We start from the raw sequence: 19059 nt of genomic DNA on the forward strand, positions 1-19059 counted from the left end.
GGTTTGGACTTCGTGCCAGCTATCCGGTCGACCCGTCGACCTAGCTGGGCTTCGTGCTAGACATCAGGTCAGCCCGTCGACCTGTTTGGACTTCTCCTGCACACTCGATCAGAGTATTAGATAACAACGAAACTAACTTAACCTATTTTATCATTCATCAAAACTTGAGTTAGACCGTTAGTGCTAACCGTACCAATATTAACAACACACACTATAAATAATATAATTTCCCAACTTATCGGGCCTATTGATTTATCGAACTAAATCTCACCCACTTATAAATTAAAGAAATAAATATTAAATATATGTGCTTGTTATTATATCGGGATTAAGAGCACACACTTCCATAATAACAGGGATCTTGTTCTTTTATGCAGTCAGTATAAAAAGAAACTACCTCAAATGATCCTACTTAATACACTCAGAGTGTACTAGTGTAATTTTATAGTCAAGATAAACTAATACCAAATTACACTACGACTATTTCAATGATTTGTTCCTATCCATCTTAGTCGTGAGCTACTATTTATAACTTATAAGGAACTGATAACATGATCTTCTGTGTGTGACACCATACACCATGTTATCTACAATATAAATTAATTGAACAATTACACTTAGCATATAAATTTAGATATTTGACTAATGTGATTCTTTATTTCAAAATAAATGTTTACAAAAAGTTAGGCTTTTAGTATACACTCTAACAGAGACATGTTTCTCTTTCAAATAGATCAGGAATTGGGCTTGGCTCTCCAGGTTTCCATAAACTTTCTGCTTCAACGCTACTTCAGCTCGGGCCCGAGATTTAGCGGCTAATGAAAGTTCCTCAATGTCTCGGTGGAGAGAAGATTGAAGATCTCTATCCTGCATCATCTCGGCTAAGGTTATACCCCTTTAGGTAAGCAGTTGAGTCGTCTGTTCCAATTGTTGACGAAGACGTTGCAGTTCATCTGACTCAGAATTCACATCCATGGGTAAAGGGCGTCAGTAGAAAGAAAGTACGATTCATGGAGGGTGATGGACCGACCTCCTTTTAAATAGGAGAGGAAGGGGAAAGTAACTTATGAAGTTAAAATGGCCCTTCTCCCTAGGGTGATTGGGTAATTAAATAGGTTACGATCGAGGATCTAGGAAAAGGAGCAGCATTTAGGGATATAATGGTGAAATAAATGAAATCAGGGTCTGAGTCTAGTCAGTCAGACTTGAGCCTCCTTCGACTAGACTTGGGGGAAGGCTTGTGATATAGTGCATAATGGTGGGGTCCGATAAAGTCGGGCAGTTAGAAGTAAAGGAGACGTGACAGTCAGAAGTCAAGAGAGCGTGGCAGTCAGAAGTCAAGGGAGAGTGGCAGTCAGAAGTCAAGGGAGCGTGGCAATCAGAAGTCAAGGGAGAGTGGCAATCAGAAGTTAAGGGGACGTGACAGTCAGAAGTCAAGGAGACATGACAGTCAGAAGTCAAGGGGGCATGGCAGTCAGAGATCAAGGCGATGTGGTAGTCAGCCGTTAGGGAAAGAAGAGGTAGGACCGTTTGACGATATTAACAACATGGTTCTCGATCGAGTTCTCACAGACCAAAACCCCAGATCTGAAACACCCTGGTCTAAGACATGGCGGGCAGTTGGGGTGATACCTGACCTGGATCTGATTGGCTCAGTTTTATCCAGGCTTGGTTCCCATAGTAAGTTAACTCCTGGTTAGCCAACTCCCGGTTGGCTCTTGGATGATCTTACCACGGCTCCCTGCCCCTCAAGATTTAGGTCAGGTATTATACCCGACAAATCATCCCGAGCTGCCCTATTCATACCCGATCAGGGCAGAAGGTCGGGATAGAATGTGCTACATGATAACAAGGTGAGGGAATCGTAACCGCCTGTCAGAGAATAATTGTTGTATGTCAGGGAATATTCCAACGGTCTGCGGTCATCTGCGAATGGAACCTTCTTCCAACCCACAAAAGGGTGTCGCGCATCCTCCATCACCAGACAAGTCATGACACCCGATATTCCTTGATATCAGTTAGGCTCCAGAGATACGCACTGTCATATAAAAAGGGAGGTCCTCTCCCTTGTGCAGATACGCTCTCTCGCACATTCGCACTTGTCTTCTACTTTTCTTTCTCTTTTGTACATTGTTCTTCTAAGGAAAAAAATACTTGACTTGAGCATCGGAGGGCCTGTTCCGGGGACTTTTTCCCTGATTTTTGGCCTCTAACGTTCTGGGTGCTTGTCTGAGTGTGCGCAGAGCTCAAGTATCGCCGGTTCAGTTATCGTCGTCCGTTAGCGCCATGTGGGGTTCCATTCTTGTAGACGCACACGAGAAGGATGTCCTAATCGCCTCTCTGTCACCACCAGCAACAGCTCATCCGGTCTTCATCTGACTCAGATTCCGGATAGAATCAGTGAGTATTGAAATTATGTATAGGGATAGACTTTCTCTTATGTATCCTTGCACGGGAGTACAAATTCATGGTTCAAATTGCAGTGAACTAAAGATGATTCTTGTACGAGCATATTCTGCACAAGTCGAACCCATAAGGGCAACTAATGTTTTACCACATATAAGGAGGTCATGAACTTAAGAAAACGACTGTTTTACCTAGCATTTGAATGCAAGCTTAGTTCGTCACAATCGACCCGTGTTTAGTGGACGTCATTTTTTCCCCAGCTAAACCATCCATTCAGACTCAACAGTCGGATGATTTAGTCTCTTAACTCGGTACTCGATCGACTCAGCAACTCGACACTGTGACCAACTCGAACTTGGCAACTCGGTAGGTCAAATACTCGACGTTCCAACTCAACATTCAACAGGTCGACCACTCAGCGTCTCGATTCAGTACTCAACAGCTTCAGCACTCGACATTCCAACTCAATAACTAGCTCGAACAACCCTCCAGTTTTCCCACTCGGACTCGAAAAGCGCTTGGACCTCACAACACTCGGGAGAACACTTCGGCCTAGCGACGTGTCAAATTAGAAAAGTCTAGATCAAACTAAACTGACGACTTGGGATTATCGACGTCTCACTTAAATTTGAAAAGTCTAAATCAAACTAATTAACTTAAGCTTGACAGCCTGAGATTATCGATCCGCCATCTCATCATCTAGACAGGTAAATTTAAAATTGAATTCTTGCAATTTTAATTCAACGTGTTCTATGTAACTCCCGTAAATATCTCTAAAATTATGGAATATCTTCTAACACAAGATTAACACTGTGTTGAAATCTGAAATGATGAATACATAGAGAAGTACTACAATCTTTCGACTTGGAAAATAGGTTTGTTATGTACAAGTTTTCCTGTAAGAATTTCTGGTCTCTAAGGTATAACACAGCTGAGGACGTATGATTTCGGTTATAAGCTGAGGACGTATGATTTCGTAATTGAAAGATTCAGTGTTCAATTTTTGAAATATCATTACTTAGAGTTAGCATCGTGATCATGTGCTTTCAATTGTATACTTTATTTATCTTTTTTCATATCCGTGGGATGAATTCTAGGAGAATAATTGATATGATGGTTTCATTTTTTATTTTTTTTTTTCCTCGTAAGAAATGAATTTCTTTGAGAGATGAAATTTTAAATTAATAAATGCGAATTTTGAAGACAAAAATCCAATTGCTGTGTTCATTCAATTCCCACTTCATTGGGCTTCCCTCTGTCCTTCCTCTTGTTGCTGCTGTTGACTAACTTCTTCTCCTTCCATTCTCCCAAAAGTTATGGTCACGAACACCTCTCTACTCCTCGTGCTCTCTTCTCCTCCGACCTTCTTCGGCTCCTCTTCCGCCGCTGGCATCTGATACCTGCACAGCGGGCACGATCCCCGCATCCCCAGCCACTTCTCGATGCACCGGCCGTGGAAACGATGCCCGCACGGCATCTCCCTCGCCACCTCCTCCTCGTACGCAGCCTCGTGTCCTCGCATCCATTCCAAGCACACGGGGCATTCCTCCTCGGCGCCGATCTCCTCCGGGTCCACAACCCTAAGGGCCTCGATCGACGCCTCGGAGGCCGGCGGCGGCCCGCCAGCCTCCGTATCGGAAGACATCAGGCTGTGTATGATCCCTGGATCGCTCTGGAGGACGACCACCCTCCGGCTGAGCGGATTGAAGATCACGAGCCGCTCCAGCTCCGACGCCGCGTCGTCCGTGCCAACCACGTCGAAGAAGAAAGGGAAAAATGCGATCCCCCTCCGCACAATCTCCTCCAGGCGCACGCTCTCCGCTTCCGCCGCCATCGACCGAGACTCGCCGAATAACAGATGAACAAGGAAGAAGAAGAAGAGGGCGACGATCTCAATCGCAACCACGACAAATCGACAATAGAATGAAGAAATCGGCCGTTCGAAACGCGGAGTTAATAAAGCGGGGGGCTCGCGGAAGTCTGTGGAAGGATCTCGAAACCTTTTTTTAACCCGCAAGTATTCCGGTCCTTGTCAGAGTCGGCGGCGCGGCGCCCACCGCCAATCAGGAGAGATGATGCGCCACGTGTATTCCGTATAACTCCCGGAGTCTCCAGCCTGGCCACGAAGTCGAAGACATTCCGCGAGCCTTCGTGTAAATTACTTTTTTGCCCTTTCTCGAAGATTCCATTTGGCGTTTTTGGTTGCAAATATTTTTTTCTCCTTTGACAACCTTCATTCAAATGACGTTTCTATGTTTTTTTTAGTTTTATTTTTTAAATTAATTTTATTTATTATTTTTTCATTAATATTTATATATTTTTTAATTTTATATAATTTTTATTTAATTTTATTTTAAATTAATTTTATTTATTATATATATATTATTTAATTTTTATTTAATTTTTTAATTAATTTTTTTTTATTTTTTCATTAATACTTATATATTTTTTAAATTTTATTTAGTTTTATTTTTTTAATTAATTTTGTTTATTATTTTTTCATTAATACTTATATATATTTTTAATTTTATTTAGTTTTATTTTTAATTAATTTTATTTATTATTTTTAAACTTTTATTTAATTTTTTATTTAGTTTTATTTCTTTAATAAATTTTATTTATTATTTTTTTATCGAAATTTTTTATTTTTTTATTTTATATAATTTTTAATATATGTCAGAATATCTTCCTTTCTTTAAATTACCTTCTTAATTGACACTTAAATTATCTTCATCCAACTCTTTACACATGTCAGAACCTTCTTTCCCTTTAAACCATCTCTCCCTCCAACCCTTCACCAATGTTATCAAAATCGTGAGTGAACTCATAAAATCGTATAAAATCGTGATTTTACTTAAGAAAATCGAGTGAAATCGTGATAAAATCGTGTATTAAAGTAAAATCGGAGCAAAATCGTAAAATCGGATCAAAATCGTAAAATCACATTTGAACTTGTAAAAATATGATTTTTGAGATAATTTTATCGATTTTGTGTCGTAAATAAAAGGGAACTATTTTAGACAAAATGATATCGTTTTGGGATGATTTTATATTTACATTTGTCTATGAATGATTTAAATTAATTTGTTATCTTGTATTTTATTTATCTTTAGATTTAAGTTTAGACTTGAATTTATGTTTATGTTATATTTTCATGGTAAGTATTTGGTTGTTTAAAAGTTTAAATATGAGTAGTTTATGATTATATATATATATATATATAATTTGGATTAAAATATTTAATGATCAATTAAAAAGAATATATCAAATTTCTTTTAAAATTAATTTAAAGTATAATGTAAAATCTTACGATTCGATTTTCCGATCCGATTTTATCACTGCTCTAACGTTTTTACTTAAACTCTTGATTTTGACAACACTGCCCTTGACACATAACACGTGTCAGAATCTATCACCCTCTTTAAACTACCCTCTTTAAACTATCCTCCAACCATTGACACCTATCAAAACACCCTCTTTCTTTAAATTACCCCTCTTCAACGCTTAACATATGTTAAAACCTCCCCTCCCTTTAAATTACCCCTCTTCAACGCTTGACATATGTCAGAACATACCCTCCCTTTAAATTACCTCCTTCCAACCCTTACATATGTCAAAATCTCTCATCTCTTTAAATTACCTCCCTTCCAACTCTTGACATATGTCAAAATCTCTCATCACTTTAAATTACCCCCTTCTAATTATTGACATATGTCAAAACTTCTCACTCTCTTTAAATTACTCATCCTCTAATCCTTGACACATGTTAAAACACTTCTCTCCCTTTAAATTACCCCCCTTCAACCTTTGACACATGTTAGAAACTCTCCTCCCCTTAAATTACTCATCCTTCAACTCTTGACACATGTCGGAACCTCCCATCCCTTTAAATTACCTACCCTTCAACCCTTGACACATGTCAAAACCTCTCCTTTTAAATCCTCCTCTCACACTTCATTTGTAGTCACTTTTCAGTCACACCTCCCTTTACTGGTATCTCCCTCTCAGCCTCTCCTTCTCTCTTCCTAAAACATAGTCATCTTCTTAGTTATTACTTTTCGTAATTCATAGAAGGAAACTATGGATGACTATTTGAGTTTATTTTAATATAGTTAGTCAATTGAGAATGATGCTCCTAGTGGAGAGAGTATCTCCAACAACAGTCGCGATTATACAGTCGAATTTACCACAGATTAGGTTAGTTATTATCATTATTGTATGCATATTCGTTATTTATTTTATAAGTAGAGGAATTATATTAAAATTGGATAATGTCATACTTATTCGTCTTTGTTATATTTTTTATATAGATATTTAAAAGTAGAGAAGATATGATAAATTAGATAAAAATAGCTGGTATGAAGAATGGTATTATAGTGGTTATTAAAAATTCTGCTAATTTAAAAGGTGGTAAGCTTAGAAAGTGTCATCTTATGTGTGAAAGAGGTGGAAAGTACAAACCACCATGATATCTAGTTGATGGACAATCCTTAAAAAGAAATACTGGGACTAAAAAATATAAATGCTCATTTGAGCTGCGAGATATACCAATACCTTCAGATGGTGTGATGTGAAGTTTAAGGGTTGTCTGTGGTTTTCATAATCATCAATTAGCAGAATATATTGATGGTCATGAGTACCTGAGTAGGTTAAAACCAATAGAGAAAGAATTTGTGCTTGACATAGCGAACAACACGACACCTCGTGAAATTCTTAGTATTTTGAAGGAAAGAGACCTGTCAAACACTACGGGGATCAAAAGTATTTACAATGTCATTTTCACAAATAAATCCGTTAAACAGAGTGACCTAAATTTTATTCAGTATGTCTTGGACTAATTAATCAAGAAAGAATACCTCCATAATTACTGTACAAATCCAGACACCAACGAAATCACATATATTCTTTGGATCCATCTAAAAAGTCTAGATCCTGTCCGAATCGCCGAACCAAAGGATGCTGGGCACGTGGCGCACTCCTAGTCCAGGGTGTAGGCCTCCGTCTGGTCGCACGAATCTCCGGTGAACCTGCACAGAAGTCGGGCCGGGAAGGGGTTCCCGGCGGCGACCCTCCGACGCTCAAGTCAGGTAAGCGAGTGGTGGAAAAAGTGGCTCCGAAGCTTGTAGAATGCGTACCTCCGACGAAGTAAGAGACTCTTTATATAGAGCGGTGAAAGAACTAATGCACGTCCACTGAGGCGCATACGTGTCCGCAGCCCATACCTCGGTATGTACCTGTCAGAGAGCTTACCTGACACCATACTGCTACAGTCCAATCATGTCTTCGATGGGACAACAGAACACCTTGTTGTCAGACTTAGAATATGGCCTAGACATAGGACTTGACGGCTGTCAGAAGATGTTCCTATCCTTCACCCACCGCCCGGCCGGGACGTCCGGCCGGCCGGCGCGAAGAGCGTCGTCCGTACGGCCTTAATTCCCTGCGCCAGCCGGCCGGCACACCCATTATGTCCTGCCTTCTCTTAGGCCTTCCGTTCGGTCATTATTTACTATTTCACCCCGACCCTGTCAGGGCGCCTTTCACTATCGAGTCCATGGCGGCCGATCGGCCTTGCCCTTTCTTCCACGTCCGGTCGGCTCACCCTTCTTCGACGGACCACACGGCCTTGACCTCCACGTGGCGCTGACCCTCGTTAGGGGTCCCGGGCTCTTACCACCGGATCACTTGCCTTCCCCTCTAGTCTAGTCGAAGGAGGCGAAGTCCGACCGACTGGACTGCCGATCCGACCGAGCAATGATTGCCGCATTGGGCCGCTCGGCCAGCGTAGGGATCCGTTCGGCGGTATCTTGTCCATGCCTTGTGTTTTCTTGGCATCCATGTCCGATGCTCTCCCCTATTACCCATCACGTGCGCTGCGCACGGTAAGGGGAGTTCATTAAATGCGGCCAGTATCCTGCTGACACGTGGCGATCGTGCGTTTGTCAGCGTATGGCGGTGGCGTCACTTCCGATGGGACAGCCGCCGTTTGAAATGAACGGCTAGATGACGACCTTGATATCGGTGACCTGAATCAGACGGTGGAAATTGATGGCGGCCGCCCATATAAAGCTCCTGACCCCTACTCTTCGCCGCATTTCGACCTCCTCGTTTCCAGACATCCCGCTGCTCCTCCTTTCGCCGGCGACCCTATGTTTCGGCTTTCCGGCGACCCTACAGCTTCTTCAGACCATCTTCCTTGCTCGTAAGACCCTTTTTCTCGCTCCCAACGTTTTCTTCTTTCTGTTAATCGTTTCCTTCAGTTGGTTTCCACCCATTCCTTGCTTGAACCTTCCCCTTTTGTCCCGCATTCTTGTCTTTCGACCATGACTAGCACCTCGCAGTCGACCGGCGGTGCTCCGGGTCTATGGTACTCGACCATGGAAAGCCGTTTTGACGAGGAGGACGCGTTGCGTCTCGCTCGGACTTACGACATTCCTTCCGACCACCAAATAGTATTAGCCACACCGGCCGATCGGCCTCATGAACCGCCGATCGGCACAGTTCTTTTTTTTCGAGACCAATTTCTGGCCGGACTACGCTTCCCACCCCATAAATTTTTCCTGCAAGTCTGCAATTACTTCCGCATTCCGCTCGGCCAAGTAGTTCCCAACTCTATTAGGCTGCTGAGCGGAGTAATAGTTTTGTTCAAACTGAACGGCATCCCCTTAGACCCAAAAATTTTCCACTACTTCTACTATCCCAAGCAGGCCGAGTGGGGAACTTTTGTTTTTCAATCTAGGATAGGTTTCGTCCTCTTCGATGGCATGCCGAGCTCCAACAAACAATGGAAGGAGCACTTTTTCTATATACGTTTTCCTGAGCGGTCAACTTTTCGTACCAAGTGGCAGACGGCGATGCCAGCGCAGCCGGAGCTTGGCAAATTTAGAGGCGACGTGGCCTACCTTCATGCAGCCGAACGGCTGGTTGGTCAGCGTTATCATATTGACAAGCTGCTCCTTCCGGGAGTAATGCACCTATTTGACTTGTCCTCTACCACAGCCGATCTACCCTGCAGTATGAGTAAGTTCCCTTATCTTCCCGTTTGTTTTGTTCTAACTGATTTATTTTTTGCTTCTGCAACTGAAGTCATGTGGCGCGCCAAGGCGACTGAGAAGCTCAAATTGAAAGCCGCTCAGATTGAGGCGGTGACGAACGAAGAGGTCGCCGAGCGGGGCCTTGGTCTAGCTGATCCGACCGGCGAAGCAAGTGAGGGGACTCAGAATGCCCCTGAAGCCGTAGCAGCTACTATCTCCCACGAGGAGGCAGTGGCTACAACACCCAAGCCGAGGTGGAGCTCGTGATCTTGCCGTTAGTTATCTTGGGAAATAGAACTCCACTTGATGAGCCACCGAGCATGGGGGGATGTCTATTTTCCGGATGGTTTCCTCTGAGTACTCGACCACATGATTCACTCGGCGGCAACTCACTGCCTAGAGAGCACTTCACCGATTCGACTCGGCAAGCGCTTGGGTGAGCTTCCTCCTCGTCAACCGATGCCTCAGGAGAGCAGCCGACACTTAATTAAGCCCGTTCTGCGCCTCCCCTCAGAGAAATACATGGCTGTTGCTGATCGGCCAGTGGTCCCCGAACAGCAGATCACCTTGACGGGCCCCCTTGCAAAAGCTTGGGAGGACGCTCGGCGTCGCATAAAAGCGATGACTCCTGGGCAGCTCGGTGACAGCAACCTCCAACAGGCCACCGAGGTATGCTCTTCTTCTTTATTCGTGTAGTTGGATTAAGTTTTTAACCTATTCACCTTTGCTCGTAGAACTGGGTGGAGCAGATTGCCATTAGCAATCGGTTGGCCGAGCTGGAGGACGAACTGAGAAAACTTAAAGCCGCCGGGGACAACCAACAATCGACGGCCGCTCTGGAGAAGGCTAAAAAGTCACTGGAAGCCGAACGGAAAAGGGCTTCCGATCTGGCGAGCAAGGTCGTTCGGCTTGAGGCGATGATCAAGCAACGAGATAAGGAGATCAAGACAGCGACCACCCGGAAGCTCCAGGCCATCGATGATATGGACCGGATGAAGGTGGAGATCCGAGGGCTGGAGCAACGCATCAAGGATCTGGATGCTCTGCTGGCTACCGAGAAGGAGAGTCGCTCGGCCGATCTCCAAAGATTTGATGGAGACTTGAAGGATCTCCAAGCTGCCAGCGACGCTGCCCACGCCGCGCTCAAAGAATATCAAGAGGGGGAGTCGGCCCGTTCTGACGAAGTGAGGAAGGCGTATCTCCGCTCGGCAGATTTCGGAGAGAAGTTTACCGACAAGATATCCCTCACTTTCGAAGAAGCGATCAAGGCGGCGGTGGATTACCTGAAGACCAAGGGCCACCTGCCCGCCGAGCTGGCCATCCCCCTCGAGGACCTCGCGACCGTGATGGGCGCCATCCCCGACACTCTTTTTTACTTTGACGCGTGATAAGCGTTTTTTCTGTGTATGAACTTTTTTGTATTCCAGCCGTTCAGCCCAACTTTTTTGGTTCACCCAGTGTATAACAGATAATCTTTTCTGTTCCTTCAACTTCTGTTTTGGCAAGAAATTTTTCTCTCGTCACGACTGAAGTGTTCTTTAAAACTCTTTCGCTCGGCACCACGCTCGGCACCACGCTCTACCAGACAAGTCGATTGTTTTTAATGTCCTTTATCATGCGACTGAGCAGCCGCTCGGTGTTCTAACGAAGCCGCTCGGCGTTTACACGCTAATATCTTTTAACTTCTACCGACCAACTTTTGCTCTGTGCCTTACCCCCAAAGGGGTTTTCCGTACACATTTGATAAGCGAGCCGCTCAGCCGTATGTTGGTCTTAACGACCAGGCTATCGTTGATTGTATCATGTGAATGGCTATCCGCTCTGATGTTTATAGACGCCGGCTCGTCTCTCGATATTTAACGTCGGAGCTCGACGGTCTTCTTCTCGGACGCTTAAAGACGCCTGCCTCTCGATATTTAACGCCGGAGCTCGACGGTCTTCCGCCGGAGGGTTTATAGACGGCCTCTCGATATTTAACGCCGGAGCTCGACGGTCTTCCGCCGGATGTTTATAGGCCAGCTCGCCTCTCGATATTTAACGCCGGAGATCGACGGTCTTCCGCTCGGATGTTTATAGACGCCGGCTCGTCTCTATATTTACCTGAGCTCGACGGTCTTCCGTCGGATGTTTATAGACGCCTGCTCGTCTCTATTTAACGGCCGAGCTCGACGGTCTTCCGCGGATGTTTATAGACGCCGCTTCTCTCGATATTTAACGCCCGAGCTCGGCGGTCTTCCGCCGGATGTTTATAGACGCCGGCTCGTCTCTCGATATTTAACGTCGGAGCTCGATGGTCTTCCGCTCGGATGTTTATAGACGCCGGCTCGTCTCTCGATATTTAATGTCGGAGCTCGACGGTCTTCCGCTCGGATGTTTATAGACGCCGGCTCGTCTCTCGATATTTAACGTCGGGGCTCGATGGTCTTCCGCTCGGATGTTTATAGACGCCGGCTCGTCTCTCGATATTTAACGTCGGAGCTCGACGGTCTTCCGCTCGGATGTTTATAGACGTCGGCTCGTCTCTCGATATTTAACGTCGGAGCTCGACGGTCTTCAAGGTTAATTTTGATGCTGCCGATCGGCGAATCCATTGGCCATCCTTTGCATTTATTTTGCTTCCTGCATTACAAGGACATGGGCGACTAACATATACAAAAATCATTTACATTCGTGCACCTTTCACCCCGCTCGATAAGGCTGGAGATGATTCGCACTCCACGGTCGATCTAGCTGCCGCCCGTCTTCATCCTCCAAATAATATGCTCCCGATCGGAGCTTCTCAATAACCTTGAAGGGGCCCGCCCAGGGAGCTTCTAACTTGCCGACATCGCCGACCGGCTTGACTTTCTTCCAGACAAGATCGCCGACCTGGAATGATCTGGGGATTTCACGACGGTTGTAATTTTGCTTCATCCGCTGTCGGTACGCCATCAGCCGAACGGACACCTTGGCTCGCTCATCGTCGACCAAATTCAGCTCCATGTTCCTCCGTTCGGCGTTGCCATCATCATAACTCTGAATCCGGATGGACTCGACGTCGACTTCAACCGGAATAACTGCCTCGCCACCATACACCAAATGGAATGGTGTGACGCCCGTCCCTTCCTTCGGAGTCGTCCGGATGGCCCACAAGACGCCCCGCACTTCATCCGGCCAACTTCCTCCCAAATGGTCGAGCCGAGCGCGCAGAATACGAAGAATTTCCCGATTGACTACTTTGGCTTGACCGTTGCTTTGGAGATAAGCCACGGACGTGAAGTGTTGCTCGATGTCGTAGCTCTTGCACCAATCCTCCAGCACCTTCCCTGTGAATTGCCGTCCGTTGTCGGAAATCAGTCGGCGAGGGATGCCGAACCGACAAATGATGTGTTGCCATATGAACTTTTTGACCATTTGTTCGGTGATCCTGGCTAGCGGCTCGGCCTCCACCCACTTGGAAAAATAATCTACCGCCACTAGTAGAAATTTCCGCTGTCCGGTCGCCATAGGAAATGGACCAACGATATCCATTCCCTACTGGTCAAACGGACACGAGACTATAGATGCCTTCATTTCCTCTGCCGGTCGGTGGTTGAAGTTATGGTACTTCTGACATGAAAGGCACGTCGACATGGTCCGAGCGGCGTCTGCTTGTAAAGTAGGCCAAAAGTACCCGGCCAGGAGGATCTTCTTGGCCAACGATCGTCCGCCCGGATGCCCTCCGCACGATCATTGATGTACTTCTTGGAGGATGTAAGCCGAGTCCTCCGAGCTCACGCATTTCAACAACGGGCGTGAGAAAGCCTTTTTGTAAAGCTGATCGCCGATGAGTGTGAACCGACCGGCTCTTCTCCTTAGCAGCTGAGCTTCATACTCATTGGATGGTGTGGCGCCCGAGCGGAGGAACTCTATGATGGGTGTTCTCCAGTCGCTCGGAATCGTGAGGCCTGCCATCCGATCGACATGCGCCACCAACAATACTTTTTCGATTGGCTGCTGAATGGCGATCGGCGTTATTGAGCTCGCGAGATTGGCTAACTCATCGTAGCTTGATTTTCTCGCCGGTATCTTCTCGACAATAACTTCTCTAAAATCGGCTTTGAGCTTTTCAAGGCTTCAACGTAGAGCTTGAGTCGAGCATTATTAATTTCAAGGTACCAGAGTCACGAGCTGCCAATCGCGAATCCGAACTCCGACCGGCTCCTACATGCGGGCACTGCAAGCCCATGAGGGCCTCATATTCTGCTTCATTGTTGGTAGCTTTATAATCCAGCCGGACGGATAAGTGCATCTTTTCTTCTTGAGGGGAGAGCAACAATATTCCAATCCCGCTTCCGAGACGAGTGGACGACCCATCCACATATATTCTCCACATAGCTTCCGGCTCCGGCCTTTGCACCTCCGTCACGAAATCGGCCAAGGATTGCGCTTTGATCGCCGAGCGGGGCTGGTATTGGATATCGAACTCACTTAATTCTGTCGTCCATTTGATGAGCCGTCCGGATGCCTCTGGATTTAGTAGGATATGTCCGAGCGGGCTATTGGTTTTGACAATGATCGTATGCGCCAGGAAGTATGGACGAAGACGCCGAGCGGCCAGGACCAAAGCGAAAGCCAGCTTCTCGAGCCCAGTGTAGCGAGATTCAGCATCTTTTAAAATGTGACTAAGGAAATATACAGGCTCTTCTCCGCTCGACCTCACTAAAGCTGAGCCGATTGCATGCTCGGTTGAAGACAAGTACATATGAAGTGGCTCACCCGCAGTCGGCTTGGCTAATATCGGGAGAGAGTTCAGAAATGCCTTCAAATCTTCGAACGCCCGGTCGCATTCTTCGTCCCAGTAAAATTTTGTAGCTTTGCGTAAGATCTTGAAAAAAGGAAGGCTCCGGTCGGCGGTTTTGGAGATGAACCTGGACAGAGCGGTGATCCGACCGGTCAAACGCTGCACTTCCCTTGTATTTCTTGGAGGCGGCATATCTTGTAGAGCTTTCACCTTGCTGGGATTTGCTTCGATTCCCCGCTCGGTCACTATGTACCCCAGAAAGCGCCCTCCTTTTGCTCCGAACAGGCACTTCTGGGGATTTAGCTTGACTCCATATTTGCGCAGCGTTCGGAAGGTTTCCTCCATGTCTTTGAAGAGATCGGCCGCTCGGCCGGACTTAATGAGAATGTCGTCCACATAAACTTCTAGATTCCGCCCGATCTGCTCTCTGAATACTTTATTCATCAAGCGCTGATATGTGGCCCCCGCATTCTTCAATCCGAACGGCATTACATTATAGCAATAAGTGCCGTCGGCCGTCACGAAGCTAACCTTTTCTTGATCTTCACGGGCGAGCGGCACTTGGTGATAGCCCTGGTAGGCGTCGAGCATACAGATTAATTCGCAGCCGGCCGTAGAGTCCACCAGCTGATCTATCCGGGGCAGAGGATAAAAATCTTTCGGGCAAGCTTTGTTGAGATCCCGAAAATCAATGCACACTCTCCACTTGTTGCCTGGCTTGGAGACTAATACTACGTTAGCCAGCCAGCTCGGGAACTGCACCTCGCGTATATGGCCGGCTTTCAAAAGCTTTTCCAGCTCCGCCCGGATGATGGCATTCTGCTCGGCGCTGAAGTCTCTTTTTCTTTGCTTCACTGGCCGAGCGTCCGGTCGGACATGCAACTCATGCTGCGCTATGCTCGGCGAAATTCCGGGCAGCTAATGTGTCGACCAGATGAAGACATCATGATTTCTTCGGAGGCATTGGATCAGCTCCTCTTTCTGTTTCTCCTCCAGATCGGACGCAATAAAAGTCGTGGCATCCGATCGGGTTGGGTGAATCTGCACTTCCTCTTTTTCTTCATAAATTAAAGAGGGTGGCTTTTCGGTGATGGCGTTTACCTCAATCCGGGGCGCCTTCCGAGCGGAATTGGCTTCTGCTCGGACCATCTCGATGTAGCATCGCCGAGCTGCTAGCTGATCTCCCCGTACCTCTCCCACTTTGTCCTCCACTGGGAACTTGATCTTCTGATGGAAGGTTGAGACGACCGCTCGGAATTCGCTGAGCGCCGGTCGTCCCAAAATGACATTGTAGGAAGAGGGAGAGTCGACTACCACGAAGTTTGTTGTTCTTGTCCTCCTGAGCGGCTCTTCTCCCAGCGAGGTAGCCAGCCGGATCTGTCCGACCGGCTGAACTTCGTTACCAGTGAACCCATAGAGCGGAGTTGTCATGGTAATACCGGCTCGATCAATTTGCAACCGATCGAATGCCTTCGAATATGATGTTGATCGAGCCCCTCGGTCAACAAATACGCGTGAATAGTGTAATTGGCTATTACCGCTTGATGATGAGAGCATCGTCATGGGGTACTTCAACTTCCTTGTCCCCGAAACTAATTTCGGGTCCTTCCGCTCGTTCTTGGCTACAACCGACCGCATGAATCTGGAGCTGCCGGACGCTCGCCTTTCTAGCTCGGTTGGAGTCTCCTCCGGTCGGCCCGCCAGCAATAACGTTGATCTCGCCTCGAGAAGTATTGCTTCTATTTTCCTCTTCCCGAGCGGATGGTCGAGACCGCTCGACGCCGGCGATTCTCCCGCCTGAGAACGGCGCGGCCGGGATCATTGTCGTGGCCTATCACCGCGTCCGATCGGCCATGAGTTCTCCGCTCGCCGATCGAGGGAGACCGCCGTCCCATTCCGGGCGCAGGATGAGCCACTAAGGGAAGACTTCGACAATCCCTTGTGTTGTGCGTATCCGTCCGGTGGAAGGAGCGAACATCGGGTCCATTTCTTCTTGGCTTCGGGCGGCCACTCTTACACGTGGGCCCGCATGGGGATCGGATTGATTCGCCCTTGGTCCTCCGGGCACCTGATGTGTGGCGGTGGTTTCCGCCTACCGAGGAGCCCTCTCGGTTGAGTTTCTTTTTCCTACGCCATGCCTCTTCCACGTTGATGAATTTGTTCGCCTGTAGCATGTGATCATAGTCTCGGGCGGCTTCCGAGCGATCGGAAGAAATCCCCATCCACTAGGCCTTGTGTGAAGGCATTCATCATGGTTTCCGAGGTGGCTGGAATGTCCATCGCCACTTGGTTGAACCGCTGGATGTAAGCAAGCGATTCACGGATTCTTGCTTGATGGCGAACAGGCTCACGCTTTTTTGATAAGCCGACCGCTTGCAAAATGATGGAGGAAGGCCGTTCGAAGTCCTTGAAGCTTGTGATGGATCCGTCTGGCAACCTCCCGGAACCACCGCTGAGCCGATTCCGAGAGAGTGTTAAGAAAACTTGACTTTACTCCATCCGTATTGATGGAGAGTGGTCAGTGTTATCGAACTTACCCGGATGATCATCCGGCCTTGTCCCATTGTACTCGCCGATCGCTTGAGGCACGAGTGCTTGGGCAGAGGGTCTTGTAGAATAGCCTCCAAAATTGGCGATTGATCCGCCGAGATTCGGCCCGCCGGGGCTTTCCTTCGTTGTCTCGTCTTGGTATTTCATCCAAGATGATCCCGCCTCGATTAGTTGCTAAGGCTTCGGAGGAGTGCGGAAGAGAGCTCGATGGAATGGCACTGACGCTGGTGGTGCTTCCGCTTGGCCACCCGATGCTGACGTGGCTTGCCTCGGCTGTTGCCTTCTGTTTTTGCTCCACAAGCTTGGCGGCCCTTATCTCGATCAGAGCGTCGAGTTCCTCGTTCGAAAGCGTCACCATGTGTTGTTGTCCAGCTTCATCCATTGTTTCCGCTCGAATACAGGAACGTTCCCACAGACGGCGTCAAATTGATCCTGTCCGAATCGCCGAACCAAAGGATGCTGGGCACGTGGCGCACTCCTAGTCGAGGGTGTAGGCCTCCGTCTGGTCGCACGAATCTCCGGCGAACCTACACAGAAGTCGGGCCGAGAAGGGGTTCCCGGCGGCGACCCTCCGACGCTCAAGTCAGGTAAGCGAGTGGTGGAAAAAGTGGCTCCGAAGCTTGTAGAATGCGTACCTCCGGCGAAGTAAGAGGCTCTTTATATAGAGCGGTGAAAGAACTAATGCACGTCCACCGAGGCGCATACGTGTCCGCAGCCCATACCTCGGTATGTACCTGTCAGAGAGCTTACCTGACACCATACTGCTACAGTCCAATCACGTCTTCGATGGGACAACAGAACACCTTGTTGTCAGACTTAGAATATGGCCTAGACATAGGACTTGACGGCTGTCAGAAGATGTTCCTATCCTTCACCCACCGCTCGGCCGGGACGTCCGTCCGGCCGGCGCGAAGAGCGTCGTCCGTACGGCCTTAATTCCCTACGCCAACCGGCCGACACGCCCATTATGTCCTGCCTTCTCTTAGGCCTTCCGTTCGGTCATTATTTACTATTTCATTGAGCGTCGGAACCCCGACCCCTATCAGGGCGTCTTTCACTATCAGACGTTTACGGGCAGGCCGATCGGCCTGCCCTTTTTTCATGCGTCCGGTCGGCTCACCCTTCTTCGACGGACCACCTGACCCTTTGACCTCCACGTGGCGTTGACCCCTCGTTAGGGGGTCCCGGGCTCTTACCACCGGATCAATGCTCATTTGAGCTGCGAGATATACCAATACTTTCAGATGGTGTGATGTGAAGTTTAAGGGTTGTCTGTGGTTTTCATAATCATCAATTAGTATAATATATTGATGGTCATGAGTATCTGAGTAGGTTAAAACCAATAGAGAAAGAATTTGTGCTTGACATAGCCAACAACACGACACCTCGTGAAATTCTTAGTATTTTGAAGGAAAGAGACCCGTCAAACACTACGGGGATCAAAAGTATTTACAATGTCATTTTCATAAATAAATCCGTTAAACAGAGTGACCTAAATTTTATTCAGTATGTCTTGGACCAATTAATCAAGAAAGAATATCTCCATAATTACTGTACAAATCCAGACACCAACGAAATCACAGATATTCTTTGGATCCATCTAAAAAGTCTAGAGCTGTCTGTCAACTTTTCGTCTATGTTGATCATTGATGTCACATACAAGATTAATGAGTATTGGATACCACTATTGTAGGTTGTGGGTATCATATCCACAATGCGAACTTACTCACTTATGTTTGCATATCTTAGTAATGAGAGGACAGGGCAATGGCCATTAGGTACCTTAAAAAAGTGGATGGTTGAAAAGAATGCATCGTTGTCATTGGTGTTTATTTCAAATCGGGATTTGGCGCTTATTAATGTCATTATAACATATTTTCCTAATGCACGTCATATCCTTTATATTTGGCACATAAACCAGTAAGTAATAAAGAAATGTGCCCCTATACTTGGTCTGGAGTGGTTACATTTTTATACATCATAACACTCACTCATTAATTCATCGACACAATGATCTTACCAGCAGAAGTGGGATGTCATGCGCAAGGAGTATCAACGATTCAAGGGTGTTCTAAATTACCTTTGGGATATATGGTTACACTCTTACAAAGAGCGGTTTGTTTCAGCATGAGTTGATACATGTATGCACCTTGAGAGTAATTCAAATCAAAGATATAGTCACTTTATAGATTTATTATTTAAATTTTATTTATTATTGTACTATTTCAATTCTTTTCAGTATTAAAACATAATGTATTTTTTTATTACATGTATGCACCTTGAGAACAATTCAAATCAAAGATATAG

The 19059-nt window shown here is 46.6% G+C and overlaps 1 protein-coding gene across 1 annotated transcript; it reads right to left on the minus strand.

Moving 5' to 3' along the window:
* Positions 1-3558: 3558 nt before the first annotated feature.
* Positions 3559-4353, minus strand: LOC121982924 (E3 ubiquitin-protein ligase MPSR1-like). The gene has a single exon (XM_042535926.1). The coding sequence runs from the start codon at positions 4238-4240 to the stop codon at positions 3647-3649; it is 594 nt and encodes a 197-aa protein (XP_042391860.1). The 5' UTR covers positions 4241-4353; the 3' UTR covers positions 3559-3646.
* Between the last annotated feature and the right edge of the window lie 14706 nt (positions 4354-19059).

This window comes from Zingiber officinale, chromosome 5A, assembly GCF_018446385.1.
Source record: "Zingiber officinale cultivar Zhangliang chromosome 5A, Zo_v1.1, whole genome shotgun sequence".
In the NCBI taxonomy this organism is placed as follows: domain Eukaryota; kingdom Viridiplantae; phylum Streptophyta; class Magnoliopsida; order Zingiberales; family Zingiberaceae; genus Zingiber; species Zingiber officinale.